A 14,899-nucleotide genomic window follows, 5' to 3' on the forward strand; every position below is an offset into this window, starting at 1 on the left:
GAAACCTAGCCAGGTGTCTTTTAAGATCCGGCCAAGATGGTACGACCAAATTAAAAGATTCAGATTCCCTGTTAACCTCTGCAAGCATGTTGACAATCATGGCAGATGTGATTCGTTAAAATCACACACGTCATTCTTATACAATAATCCTTTAAGGGATTTCAAAGACCCAACTAAATGATTTATAAGTCATGGGCAAGGATCATCAATAAAGGTGATCAAATTATTAAAACATCCATTAGAGATGTAGTGCCTACGGGCCAACCTTATTAAAACATCCATTTGTGACGTAGTGCCTACGGGCCAACCATATTAAAACATCCATTAGTGGTGTAGTGCCTATGGGCTGTAATAATTGTCTTATAACGACAAAAGACAGCGGTGGTCTATGACTCCCTGTCAGAAAGAGATAAAAGAACTACGGTTCAAATCTCTATGCCTTTGATTCTCTGAAATCTCGGCTAATATTATAAAACATCCTCGTGATTAGGCTTTACGCCGCCTATATTATTGATATAGCTAAAATAGGATATATTCAAATCCTAAGATTAAGTGAGTAATAAGTTAACCAAATATGGTCTCCGTTACCATGGTTAACGAATTGTCATAAAAGACAATTCTATAATAAGCTTCTGAATAAAAATTCTGTTATCTTCTGTAACAGATTCAAGTTACAATGGCGGATCCCAACGGAGAGAATAGCCATACAAATGAAGATGACTACGACAATGCGCAAGTGCATCTGATAGGCGCACAGTTAAAGGCTCTGATTGACAACGCTGTTCAGGCAGCTCTGGATCGTCAATATACTGAGTCCCAAGGCAGAACTGTATCAAAACCACCCTCCAAACCAAAATCACAATCCAAACCACTCTCCAAACCCAAGAAAGATGACGATAATCACTCGTCCGCTGAGAATAGTATTCGTCGAGAACGAGAATATACTGATGCGTCCGGTGCCAAGGGTTGCACCTACAAGTACTTCGTGTCTTGTAAGCCCCGGGAATTCACAGGGGAGAAGGGTGCTGTGGATTGTATCACCTGGCTGGATGAGATGGACACTATTGTGGACATCAGTGGGTGTGCGGAGAAGGATGTGGTGAAGTTTGTGTTACAATCATTTAAGGGCGAGGCCCTAGCGTGGTGGAGAGCGTTGGTACAGGCATCCGGTAAGTCTGCTCTATACAAGATGACATGGGAGGAATTTATTGCTCTCATTAAGGAAAACTACTATCCTTAGCATGAGGTAGAGAAGATCGAGTCTGATTTTGTGTCACTGGTGATGACAAACCTGGACTGCCAGGCCTATTTGACGAGCTTCAATACGATGTCTCGCCTGGTCCCGTACCTTGTGACACCAGAGTCCAGGAGAATCGCCCGTTTCATTGGGGGCTTAGAGCCTGCGATAAAGGCTAGTGTGAAGGCCTCTCGGCCGACGACCTTCAGGTCAGTAACTGACCTCTCCTTGTCTCTCACATTAGATGCTGTCCGTCTGAGGACGCTAAGGAGCAAGGAGGCGGAAAAGAGGAAACGTGAGGACGACACCTCACGGATGTCAGGAAAGAAACACCGTGGAAATGGTGAAGGCAAGAGAGGAACTGAAGCAAAGAAAGATGGGCAAGCTGGAGAAAGGCCCAAATGCAAAGTCTGCCAGAAACCCCATTCTGGAAAATGTAGGTTTGGGTCGAATTCACAGTCCCAGCCAAAGTCTTTTGCCTGTGGACTATGCAAGTCCAAGGACCATAAGACGGTGGACTGCAAGAAAATCAAGGATGCAACATGCTATGGTTGCAACGAAAAGGGGCATATCAAGAGTAACTGTCCCAAGAATGCCAGGAAACCAGAAGAGAACAAGAAGACAAATGCGAGAGTCTTCCGTATGGATGCAAAGGAGGTTGTGCTGAACGACAATGTACTTACAGGTACTTTTCTCGTAAATAATATATTTGCAAGAGTACTTTTCGATTCAGGCGCTGATAAATCCTTTGTAGACCAAAAATTTTGCAAACTACTGAATATGCCTATCAAAACCCTAGATATGAAATACGAGGTAGAGTTAGCAGACGGCACGATAGAAACCGTCTCCACTGTTCTAGAGGGATGTGAAATGTCCATTAAGAACCACTCTTTTCCTCTATCTCTACTTCCCTTCAAACTAGCGGGTTTCGACATTGTTCTAGGCATGGACTGGTTATCCCGTAATCAGGCCCAAATCATTTGCAACAGAAGGCATATTGTGCTAAAGACTCCGAATGGTGAATCGCTTACCATTCGAGGAGACACGCAGTATGGATTACCCGAGGACGTATCTATGCTCAAAGCTTCTAGATGTTTGAAGAGAGGCTGTGTCATTTACATGGCTCAAGTGATAATTGAAGAGCCCAAGCCAAAGATAGAGGATCTTCCCGTTATTTCTGAATATTCCGAGGTTTTCCCCGAAGAACTACCTGGGTTACCACCAGATAGACAAGTGGAATTTAGAATATATATCATACCTGGAGCAGCTCCTATAGCTAGAGCGCCTTACAGGCTTGCTCCGACGGAAATGAAGGAATTAAGGACCCAGTTGGATGAACTGTTGGCAAAAAGTTTTATCAGACCTAGTTCGTCTCCCTGGGGAGCACCTGTCCTATTTGTAAAGAAAAAGGACGGATCGATGCGGTTGTGCATCGATTACCGTGAGCTGAACAAAGTTACCATCAAGAATAGATATCCTTTACCAAGGATCGACGATCTATTCGATCAGCTGCAAGGAGCGAGCTACTTCTCGAAGATCGACTTAAGGTCAGGCTATCATCAGCTAAAGGTCAGAGATGAAGATGTGCATAAGACAGCATTTAGGACTCGCTACGGTCATTACGAGTTCCTAGTGATGCCTTTTGGGCTCACAAATGCATCGGCTGCGTTCATGGATCTCATGAATCGCGTCTGCAAGCCGTACTTGGACAAATTTGTCATAATCTTCATCGACGACATCCTTATATATTCCAAAAACCAAGCTGACCACGAAAAGCACCTCCGTTGCATTCTCGAATTATTACAGCGTGAGAAACTCTACGCCAAATTCTCGAAATGTGAGTTCTGGCTACGAGAGGTTCAGTTTTTGGGTCACGTGGTAAGTGAGTGTGGTATCCAGGTGGATCCCGCTAAGGTGGAGGCAGTCATGAACTGGCAAGAGCCAAAGACGCCTACCGAAATTCGTAGTTTCCTGGGTTTAGCAGGATACTACAGGAGATTTATTGAGAATTTTTCGAGGATTGCTGCGCCCTTGACTTCCCTAACCAAGAAGAAAGAAAAGTTCATTTGGGGCCCAAAGCAGCAAGAATCCTTCGAAATCCTGAAGCAAAAGCTGAGCAACGCACCTGTGTTGACCTTACCTGAGGGTACAGAAGAATTCGTAGTTTACTGCGATGCATCACACACAAGCATGGGGTGTGTGCTTATGCAAAAAGGCAAGGTTATTGCCTATGCTTCAAGACAATTAAAGGTGCACGAAAAGAATTACACCACCCACGACTTGGAACTGGGTGCCGTTGTATTTGCACTAAAATTGTGGAGGCATTACCTCTATGGTATTAAACTTGTGATTTATTCTGATCACAAAAGCCTTCAACATCTGTTCAACCAGAAGGAGTTGAACATGAGGCAACGCCGTTGGATGGAAACATTGAATGATTATGATTGTGAGATCAAGTACCATCCCGGCAAAGCGAATGTAGTCGCTGATGCCTTCAGCAGGAAAGAAAGGGTAAAACCTATTCGAATCAATGCCAAGAGCATTGAAGTCAAGAACAATTTGATTGAGAGGATATTAGCTGCACAGCAAGAGGCTGTGTTGGAAGCTAATTATCCTAAGGAAAAGTTAGGAGTAACTGAAGAACAGTTGACTCTTAGCAAGGATGGAATCCTTAGATTAAACGGACGAATATGGGTTCCAATCTATGGAGGACTACGAGATGTTATCCTCCAGGAAGCCCATAGTTCCAAATATTCGGTCCATCCGGGAGCAGATAAAATGTATCAAGACTTAAAGGCAAACTATTGGTGGATAGGCTTGAAAAAGTCTGTAGCCGCCCATGTAGCAAAGTGCTTGACTTGTGCTCAAGTCAAAGCCGAGCACCAAAAGCCGTCTGGCTTGCTACAACAGCCTGAACTTCCCGAGTGGAAGTGGGAATGCGTAACCATGGACTTCATAACCAAGTTACCCAAAACAAGGAAAGGAAACGATACAATATGGGTTATAGTCGATAGGCTGACTAAATCAGCTCATTTTCTACCCATCAAGGAGACGTATAGCTCCGATATGTTAGCCCAACTTTATGTTGATAAGATTGTAGCCTTACATGGCATACCTGTGTCTATTATCTCAGACCGAGATACTCGATACACGTCTCATTTCTGGAAGAGTTTCCAGCAATCTTTGGGCACGCGTTTGAACTTCAGTACGGCTTACCATCCACAGACGGACGGTCAAAGTGAGCGTACAATCCAAACGCTAGAAGACATGCTTCGTGCATGTGCGATCGATTTAGGTGGTAACTGGGATAAGAATCTACCCCTAATTGAATTCTCCTACAATAATAGCTACCATACCAGTATAAAGGCTGCGCCTTTCGAGGCATTATACGGTAGGAAATGTAGATCGCCTGTTTGTTGGGCGGAAGTAGGAGAGGTCCAATTATCATGACCAGAGATAGTTTTCCAGACAACGGACAAGATTGTCCAGATCCGGGAACGTCTCAAGGCTGCCCGTGATAGGCAGAAAAGCTACGCTGATCCGAAGCGTAAGGACCTTCACTTTGATGTAGGTGAAAAGGTGTTGCTTAAAGTGTCGCCCTGGAAAGGGGTGATGCGTTTCGGCAAGAAGGGCAAACTGAGTCCGAGATACATAGGACCTTTTGAGGTCATTGAACGTGTCGGGTCAGTCGCCTATAAGCTGAACTTGCCTGAAGAGCTCAATGGAATTCACAACGTGTTCCACATCTGCAATCTCAAGAAGTGCTTCGCCGATGAATCATTGGTGATTCCACACACAGATGTGCATATAGATGAGAGCTTAAAATTTGTAGAGAAACCGTTGTCGATTGAAGATCGACAGGTGAAAAAGCTTCGCAGAAAGCACGTACCGATTATAAAAGTCAAATGGGATGCTCGTAGAGGTCCCGAATACACGTGGGAAGTCGAAGCCACAATGAAAGAAAAGTACCCTATTTGTTCGAGTAAATCTCAGGTCGAGATTTATTTTAAGGGGGTGAAGATGTAACACCTCGAATTTTTGTGTCCAATAATGTGTTAACACGTGTCATTTGATTACACGTGGCATTGATATTAAATAAAGGACTAATATTGACAAACCTTGAAAGTATATAAATTCGAGGGTTATAAATGTCAAACAAGGGTAAATATGCTGTATAGTAACCCTAAATAATGCTTGTACCTTCAAACGAATAAATCATAGATCGTACGAAAGCGAAACGCGGAAGAAAGTGAGAGATTACAAACCACAGGGGTTAACTGTGTCAACATGTTTAATTATACCTCTGAGTGACCCTTTAACGTTCCCGAGGCTTTGTAACAGTTTAACACACTCACTAGAATGCAATATATAAATTTCGCGAAGTTCCGTTTTAAAACGAGAAAGTTACGATCGAATTCGTATGAGAAGGGTTAAAAGCGTCAATAATATAATTTAAGGCCTTCCGGATAATAAATAAATTTAACCGAGGGCTTAACAATGCGGGTAAATAACGTGAGGTCCTTAACTGTAATTAATCAAGGGCCATATCGCAAAGTTACCCCTTCAAACCCGAAAGGTCAGGTAATTAATTACCAAGATTTTATAATCATTACTAAAAGATTTAAAAAGATTTATTTTAACCCCTTACGGACCGTAAAGGGTATGCCTTACGGACCGTAAGGAGAGGGAATGATTGCTGATGATCCGCCTGTGGCTTACGGACCGCAAGGCCGAAGCCATACGGTCCGTTAGCAACGCCCAGCGACAGATTGTTGGCTGTTGGCTGTTTTAAGCGGCAAAACATGAATTTATGGGTTTCTCAGGGTCATGGGCGCCCCCTACTCGACCCATAACTCTCTAGGACACATGCCACTGATCCACATTCATTTATAGGATGTGTTGTAATGATCTAAGGGCTTGTCTTTGACTATAAATAGACCTCTTGTGTTCATAAGTTTCATCACAACTCAAACACACTTCACTGGTCATTCCAAAAGCTCTCAAGCATTCTTCTTTGTTCTCTAAGCAAGTCTCAACTTCTGTAAGTCCATTAGATCCTTTGTAGTTTGAATTATACTTAGTAAATAGCTAAGAACCAAACCGTCGTAAATACGGTTTGACTTCAAAATAAATCCGTAATGGCTCAGGCTTATGACGGATCAAAAGTAGTTATGAGTTGGTATTTATGTGGGTAATAAACCTCTAAAAGGGTTCCCTCTGATCACCACTCTAACTAGCTCAAATGTCGAGTCAAACGAATGCTTAAAAAGTCAACAGAAAGCTATTGTTGCGATTTTTACATAATCTGTAATGTATATGCTATGGAACCTGTTTAGACACTCATAAAACATGATATTAAGTATATAAACTTGTTTGCGCTCGTTTGAATCGACCATTTGCTAAATTGACCCGGTTCGGAGCCGAATGTCGCAAAAGTTTGACTTTTGCTTTGACTTCAGTTCTGACCCGTTTTAGTGAGGTATACATATGCCTTAGGACTCTCTTAGGACCAGGTTACATGATGGTATAACCCTCTGTGACCGGTTCATGATTTGTCCGAGTCTTTTACGCATTTCCGTTAATCGCCTAAAAGTTGACCGTAACGGCCTTTTTAAAATAAAACGAGTATTTCAAACACGTGAACGGACCATAACCTTGCTTACTAAATTATAAGCATGTCCTTAAAGTTTCACGTCAATCCGAGGTCTAGAATGAGAGTTATGCTAAATGGCGCATTTATAAGAAACTTTTGTAATAAACGGCGCAATTAGCATAACGCCTATCTAAACCAAGATTTCGTCACCAAAACTTTTACCCACTGTTGCAAAATAATATTTTTGGAATTTTAAAGATTTTTAATAATTTTTACCTTGCTCATAACCTGCGGTTATGGCTACGGTTCGGTAAATACCGAATATGCCCTTTCGGCCAAAACTTGAGCTCTACAAGGTCTTTTGACCCGATTCCAGTTGCTACTGATTTGAAATAATAAATAAAGTATTTTAGACTTTATAAACTGTTCGGGAAACTCAGATTTCCTGTAGAACTCGAAAAGCTCTTTAAAAGTCTTTAAAATGACCGAAAAACCCCTACGGGGCGAGATATTAACTAAAACTCGTTACGGGCATCACGGAAGGTATCCTACTGATACCACAACCTCTTTAAGGAATATTGACTTAGAAATAAGCGTAAGACTCTCATGGTTAACCGTTTCGCCTATTGCGCGCACGGTTCGGCTTATGAAACTAGTTTTCATAAAATAGCCGATACGGGTCAAATTATATTATTTGGACCCCAAAATCCAGAGTGTGAACCTTAAACCCATCTAAAACAAGTCTCTGAACTTGTTGGGTCAGAATCACACTCCATTCTCAGTTTTCGCCTTTTCGCGCGATTAAACCGTATTCACATATCAGAACCAACCGGTCTAGGCTACGGCCAATATAAAGACTCGTTAGGATTCTAATAGGTTAATTAAAACCTTCGTTCCAGAATAGGAGCCCCAGTAAAAGCGATCGGTGATTTAATCAAATTAAGGATAATACTTGCAAAGGTAAATACTTTAACTTATTTTCCCTTATACGGGCTTGGGTTACGGTATATTAATACCGCTTAATTGAGCATCATATCTTCCATCGCTTAGGTGGTTAATTGAATAATGTGATCGGCTCATTTAAACAGTCTTGTTTCTTAAAAGCCTTTGGGGGGTTAATGACCGTTGTCCCGGATATCCTTGGCATCATTTTACGAAATGGCCACGACCTCGACATCCTGGTGTAGGCGTATACCCGGTATATTATGTCGACATTATTATTATTAAAAGACGTAGCCGTTGGTTTTTACACTACGGTTTTACGCAATGTGGTGTGTCTATAAATCTTTAACCCGGACAGGATCCGGGCTACTGAACGCATAAAAGGACATGTAATTCGTTCACAAGATTTTAATAATTTTCCCAAGTTATAAAAGAGTTTGTGCCTCGTGCATTCAAATCAATTTTAATAAACATTTTCAAATGTGTCAGTTGAACGTATTTACCAGTGTAAACTGACGTATTTTCCCAAAAAGATTAAGTGCAGGTACTACACGAAATTGGCTGGTAGTAGCTTCCTAGCATCGTGATAAGTCTCGCAAGCTTGATGCTGTATCTGACTGAACAATACTTTATTATTATTTTGATCCCCTGTGGATACAATTCGACTTCTGTAATACACTTGATATTGCATTCAAAAGGTTGAATTATATTGATCTTTTTGCTTCCGCTGTGCATTCATATAATTGTGTGGTTTGACTATATTGTTGCCAACTACGTCACGGTAATCCCCTACCGGGCCCACCGGTGATACACGTGGAAATCGGGGTGTGACATTGTAGCTGAAAAGATCCTCTAAAGGGGACACACTACTAAGTCGAAGCTGATATCTCTCTGCTGAACGGAAGTTCTGACCTGAGATTCCTCAGTTCTCGCATTTAACCCCTAATTTATGTACAGATATCATTGTAGTATTCTTGCCTGTAAGACTGAATATTGGGATTCTGGATACGGGAGTATATTCAAGAGGTGGGACACATGAATCGAACTAAGTTCATAAAACACTTAAATAGTATCCTGAATAGATTGAAAGTTGTATGAAAATTTAAGAGGACAACTATATCGTCAATCAACGTGAATCGTTTAGAACTTAAAATGTCTAAAAGCTTAACGGTGCTTGTGATATGTCTCAAAAACTGATATGATCCTCTTACACAAACTCACAAAAATATGTTTGTACATATTTCATTTCTGCATTTAATTTCTGTCTTTGCATTTATGTTTCTTATTTTTGAAAAAATCCAAAAAGATTTTCGACAACTGATGTTGGAGAGCTGACATTCAAAATCTCAAAGGCTAAACATGATGAACAAACAGGTTGGTTAAATGGTTTGGAATGTTTAAAATGATTCATTAAGTTGAATCAGAAATTGGAATGTGTAAAATTTGTGATAAGTTTTAAAATGTGATAATTCTCAAATGTCTAGTTGATTCATTAAGTTGAATCACAACTTTATTGGTTTGTAATAGAGAGGTTGAGATGTGCAGGTTTCAAATTTGTTGCTACAAAAAGCCAGACTATGATCCCGACAGCTGAGACTAAGGGGGAGTCTGAAGACGAGCTTAACGCAAAAGGAGCTTGTATTCGGAAAGCCAGGTGTCGATCCCAAAAGCACGAAAGCTTGACGAAAGGGGGAGCCTGAAGAAAATACAGATCCACCGGGATTCTGTTCGAGCAAGAGTATTTGAAGACTCTCACTAAAGATTCCGTCAACATTCAAGGGGGAGTTTGTTAGTGCAGTTGTCTGTCGACTACATCTTCGTTCGAGTTTTAGAGAGAGAGAAACACAAGTCGCTACGAGTTTCACTACGAGATTGACTACGGCAATATCCAAGGGGGAGATTGTTGATGCATTTATTGTCTATCGCCTTTGTCAATCCGAGTCGTAGTGAGAAGCCGGAAGGAATCAAGCGCATAATGTCATATTTAGTTAGAAATGGCAAGGTGGCAAACTTGTAATTAATGTGAACTTTCATTAAATAGCCTTGACCATATAAATAGGGGATTATGTCACTAGTTTAGTTAAGTTCTTAAAAGATTTTAGTAAGATTTTTGAAAGAGTTTAGGAGGAGACTTGGAGGAGAAGACTTTCTAGAGAGAGAAAGTAGAGAGAGAAAGTATTGTATTTGTGATTCTTGTACCGTACACGTCAAATCTATCAATGGAATCACATTAGTAGTACGTTATCGTGTGTTCGGTCACGTTCGTTCACGGATTCCGCACGTGAAACGTTCGTTACGCAATCGAACGGTCGCAAAACCGGTCCTACAGATACCTTGTCTTGAGTACGAATATGCCTTAGGGAATCATGATCAGTGAATAAAACAAACTCCTTTTGAAACAAGTAATGACGCCAATGCTTTACAGCTTGGACCACTGCATAAAACTCTAGGTCATAAGTACTGTACCTCAACTTAGGCCCAGTTAACTTCTCACTAAAATAAGCAACAGGTCGACCACCCTGACTAAGAACCCCACCAATTCCAACCTTTGAGGCATCAGTATGAAGTTCAAAAACTTGAGAAAAATTAGGCAATACCAGAATTGGTGCTGTAGTGAGCTTCTCTTTCACAACTTGAAAAGCCAACTCTGCCTCATCTGTCCATACAAACGTCTTCCCCTTCATACAATCTGTCACTGGGGCCATAATAGAACTGAAGTGTGGAATAAACCTTCTGTAAAAAGAAGCAAGGCCATGGAAACTACGAACTTCAGTAATGGTAGTAGGAGTTGGCCAATTTTGAACAGCCGCCACTTTGGATTCATCAACATGTATCCCATCACCAGAAATAACATACCCCAAGAATAACACTTTAGGGGTCATGAAGACACACTTCTTGGTGGCTGCATAAAAACGGTCCATGCGAAGTAAAGCCAACACCTGCCTCACATGCACAACATGGTCGCTGAAAGAAGCACTATAAATGAGAATGTCATCAAAATACACAACCACGAACTTCCCAATAAAAGGTCTAAGCAACTGATTCATCACACGCATAAAAGTACTAGGTGCATTTGATAAACCAAATGGCATCACCAACCACTCATACAATCCTTCACGAGTCTTGAAGGCAGTCTTCCACTCGTCACCCGGTCTAAGACGAATCTGGTAATAACCACTCTTCAAATCTAACTTCGTAAAAATAGTAGCACCACTAAGTTGATCAAGCAAATCATCAAGTCGAGGAATAGGAAACCTGTACCTCACAGTAATCTTGTTGATTGCTCGACTATCAACACACATACGCCAAGTGCCATCTTTTTTTGGAGTCAATAAAGCCAGAACAGCACAAGGGCTCATACTTTCACGAACGTGACCCTTAGAAATCAACTCCTCAACCTGTCTTTGCAACTCTTCATGCTCAGCAGGGCTCATCCTGTAATGTGGTCTATTGGGTAAGTATGACGCAGGCTCCAAATCAATATGATGCTGGATGTCATGCAAAGGTGGTAATCCATCAGGCAACTCAACAGGAAACACATCAGAAAATTCCTCAAGCAAAGGAACCATAGCATCAGGAATTTCGACTTCCTCGGGCACTGCCTTCCTAATCAAAACAAAAACACTGTCTGTATCCTCCAACTCATCTTGAAACTGACTGATGGTCAACAAAGTACCCGACTGTTTTGTGGCTAACTGCTTAGGCTTGCTAGGAACAAGAGTTATCTTCACGCCACCAAACAGGAAGCTATAAGTATTGGACCGCCCATTATGCTCAATATTACGCTCATACTCCCAAGATCTACCCAACAATAAGTGACACGCGTCCATAGGGACCACATCACACACAACATCGTCTTTATAAGGGGACCCAATAGAAATAGAAACAAGGGCTCTTTTAGATACCGTTACCTCACCTCCCTTTTTAAGCCATTGAAGCTTATAAGGTTTGGGGTGACTCTCCGTCTTCAAAGCCAACTTCTGGACCGCCTCTTCAGATATCAGGTTATCACAACTCCCTGAATCAATAACGAATGTGCAAACCTTTCCCAGAATGGTACAGGTTGAGTGGAAGATGTTATGCCTAAGCCAGTCATCCCCATCTGCCTTTGGCGTATAACAAGAGCGTCTGACCACCAAATTCACTCCAACATCACCGGTCACAACCTCTTCTTCGTACTCAATTTCTTCATCGTACACTGGATTGTTTTCATACTCTTCATATTGTTCGTCCTCAGACTCAGTAAACAAGTGCCTTTTGCCAGTCCTTTTACACTCCGCTTGACGATGGCCCGTCTCACCACAATTGAAACATCTCAGTCCACTACTACTAGGCCCCTTAGAAGTAGGCCCGGTATTGCTACCCCCTGGCTTGTGCTGACTAGGCCCGCCACGTGGTGCCCCACTGCCTGACCCCACGTTTCCCCCAGCAGGGGTAAATGAACCGCCCACCCGTCGGTTTTGCTTCTCAAAGGCCAACGCCCGTTGGTGTGCCTCAGGAATGGTTAACGGATCAAACAGATTCACGGACTCCATGATTTGAACCCTTAGACCCCCAATATACTGAGAAACGAGTTGCTCCTCCGGTTCTTGAATATCATTCCTCGCAATCAACTGGTAAAACTCTGTGGTATAATCATCAACCGATTTAGCCCCCTGTTTCAAATTTTGCAGACGCTGGTACATCAACCTTTGAAAATTATGAGGCAAAAAGTTGGACCGCAAGCACTTTTTCATCTTGGCCCATGTCACGATCCTTGACTTCCCGAGTCTATTTCGTGTTAATTTCAATTGTTGCCACCACGCAGAGGCCCTACCACGTAACCTGGGAGCGATCAAGGCCACCCGCTTGTTTTCAGGCACCTCCTTGTACTCGAACACCTCCTCTACGGTAGCCAACCAATCGATGAACCCCTCCGGATTCAAATTAGACCCATCAAATTCCGGAATATCAACTCTTATCCCAGAATCCCAACGCCTGTTACCCCCTCCACGTTCACCCCTTGGTTGCCCCTCCCGTTCGTCTTCGGAAGTCGAATCATCATCAAATGGGTTACTAAGTTCAGAACCATACCCGTCATTGGGTCTCTGCCTCCTACGATTGATCAAGTCGGCCATCCGGTCAGTCAACTGATCGACCACTTGATCCAACCGTTGATCCACCCTTGCCATAAGCCGCTGCTCCAACTCCCGTTCATACACTTCATCGAGAGGCCTGTTGTTGTTTCTCCTCGGAGGCATTTTGAGCCAGGAATTCGGCTCTGATACCAACTGATGTAGCGCGTGAAACGAAAAAAATGAAGATTACATGTTGATTCTACGAATACCCGTGTAGTTCTTCCCCAACCCCAAAATTGTAACCCCAAAGGCCACGGAATTTGAAGTGAAAAGTCGAAAGTTTCAAAATTCAATTCTGATTCTTCCAATTACTAAAGGGACATATAAATAAGGACAGAAATTCGAAATGGGCCAAAAAAAGATAACGGGCCAAACACACGGCCTAAAACAAAATGCCCAAAATAGTCCAAAAAACAAAAAAATGCAAATAACTAATAAAAATAAGTGTTTTTCGGCCCGGACGATGACTAGGCGGTTTGTAGCAAGATGGAGCTCGTTCTCACGTTCGAATCGCCTGGTCGCACGTCCAAAACGGACCCCGTAGCCCAAGTTAGAGCCATTTTAGTGAAGCCCCTTTTGTTACGCGGTCTTGGGCCTCCAAATACAAAATAGCCCGTTCCTCCACACTTGGGCCCGCATCACTTACACACCACAGCAAAACGGCGTAGCTGAACGAAAGAATCGAACCCTGATTGAGACAGCCCGTACCATGTTAGCCGATTCCAAGCTTCCAATCTTTTTCTGGAGTGAAGCAGTTTCAGCAGCCTGTTACACATTGAATAGAGTTCTCACTGTCAAGAAGTACAAAAAGACTTGCTTTGAGCTGCTGCACCGTTATAAGCCAAATCTTGAGTTTTTGGAGCCGTTTGGGTCTCCTTGCACTTTTATTGATGAAAACGGTAAATTTGGCGCAAAATCTAATGAGGGTTTCTTTGTAGGTTACGCTAGCCCGCTGAAAGGGTGTTCGTACCATGCCTGGGGAAGGTGATTCAAGTCCTACATGTGGATTGTCAGAAGCACACTCCATCGCCACAACTTCCCGGACAAAGATTCCTGTTTGACTACGATAAACTCTGGGAGTCGTTTCATTTGCCGGTCGAGCCGAGTGATGTGGAACTAGCACTTTTGTACCAGTATCAGCATAATATGCCACAGGAACAAGTGCCTATACCGCCAAGAGTTCCTCAACCCGCCGTGGGTACTCACGACAATGAAGCATGACCAAGTGGAACAGCTCACGAACCACCAGAGGAACCAACTCCATCTTTTGATGAATCTGACGACTCAGAAGCAGAACCCGCTCCGACTTTTGACGAGGATCCAACGGAAGCTGAGGATCAAACGGTTGATCTTGACATATCAAGCTTGGAATCGGAAGTGAATGTGCCTGACAATGTTATGCCACGGACGTTGTCTTATCATCCCTCAGAACAAATTATTGGCGACCTACAAAGTGGTGTCAAAACCTGACATCAAACAGATCGAGCTTTTACATGTTTCTATTCATCTATTGCTGATATGCAGAAAGAAGTCTCATTAAAAAGTTTTATTTCGCATTTAGAGCCCAGAACCTACAAAGAGGCATTGACCGAGGATAGTTGGGTAAATGCAATGCAGGAGGAGCTGCAACAGTTCGAAAAGTTGGGTGTCTGGAGTCTTGTCGATCTGCCTAAGAATCAGAAGCTAATCAAGACGAAATGGGTTTTTAAGTGTAAGCGTGATGACAGAGGTGTCGTGGTGATAAACAAAGCGCGACTTGTGGTTCAAGGAATAGATTATGATGAAGTTTACGCACCGGTTGCCAGACTTGAGGCAATTCGGATTTTTCTAGCCTTCGCGTCATGGAAAGATTTTAAAGTATATCAACTTGACGTCAAATCTGCCTTCCTTTACGGAACAATCAGAGAAGAAGTGTATGTGGGGCAACCGCCGGGGTTCACAGACCCACTGAATAGAAACAAGGTGTATCTACTGGACAAAGCGCTATACGGACTTCACCAGGCCCCGAGA

General features: G+C 42.6%; 1 protein-coding gene across 1 annotated transcript in view; it reads right to left on the reverse strand.

Annotated features, from left to right (window-relative positions):
* Positions 1-12,943, reverse strand: part of LOC118482667 — a 33,724-nt gene extending 20,781 nt beyond the window's left edge. The window contains exon 1 of the mRNA XM_035978255.1: positions 10,106-12,943. Coding sequence (XP_035834148.1) covers positions 10,106-12,943 — 2,838 coding nt within the window. The remainder of the gene's footprint in view (positions 1-10,105) is intronic.
* Between the last annotated feature and the right edge of the window lie 1,956 nt (positions 12,944-14,899).

This window comes from Helianthus annuus, chromosome 10 (assembly GCF_002127325.2).
Source record: "Helianthus annuus cultivar XRQ/B chromosome 10, HanXRQr2.0-SUNRISE, whole genome shotgun sequence".
In the NCBI taxonomy this organism is placed as follows: domain Eukaryota; kingdom Viridiplantae; phylum Streptophyta; class Magnoliopsida; order Asterales; family Asteraceae; genus Helianthus; species Helianthus annuus.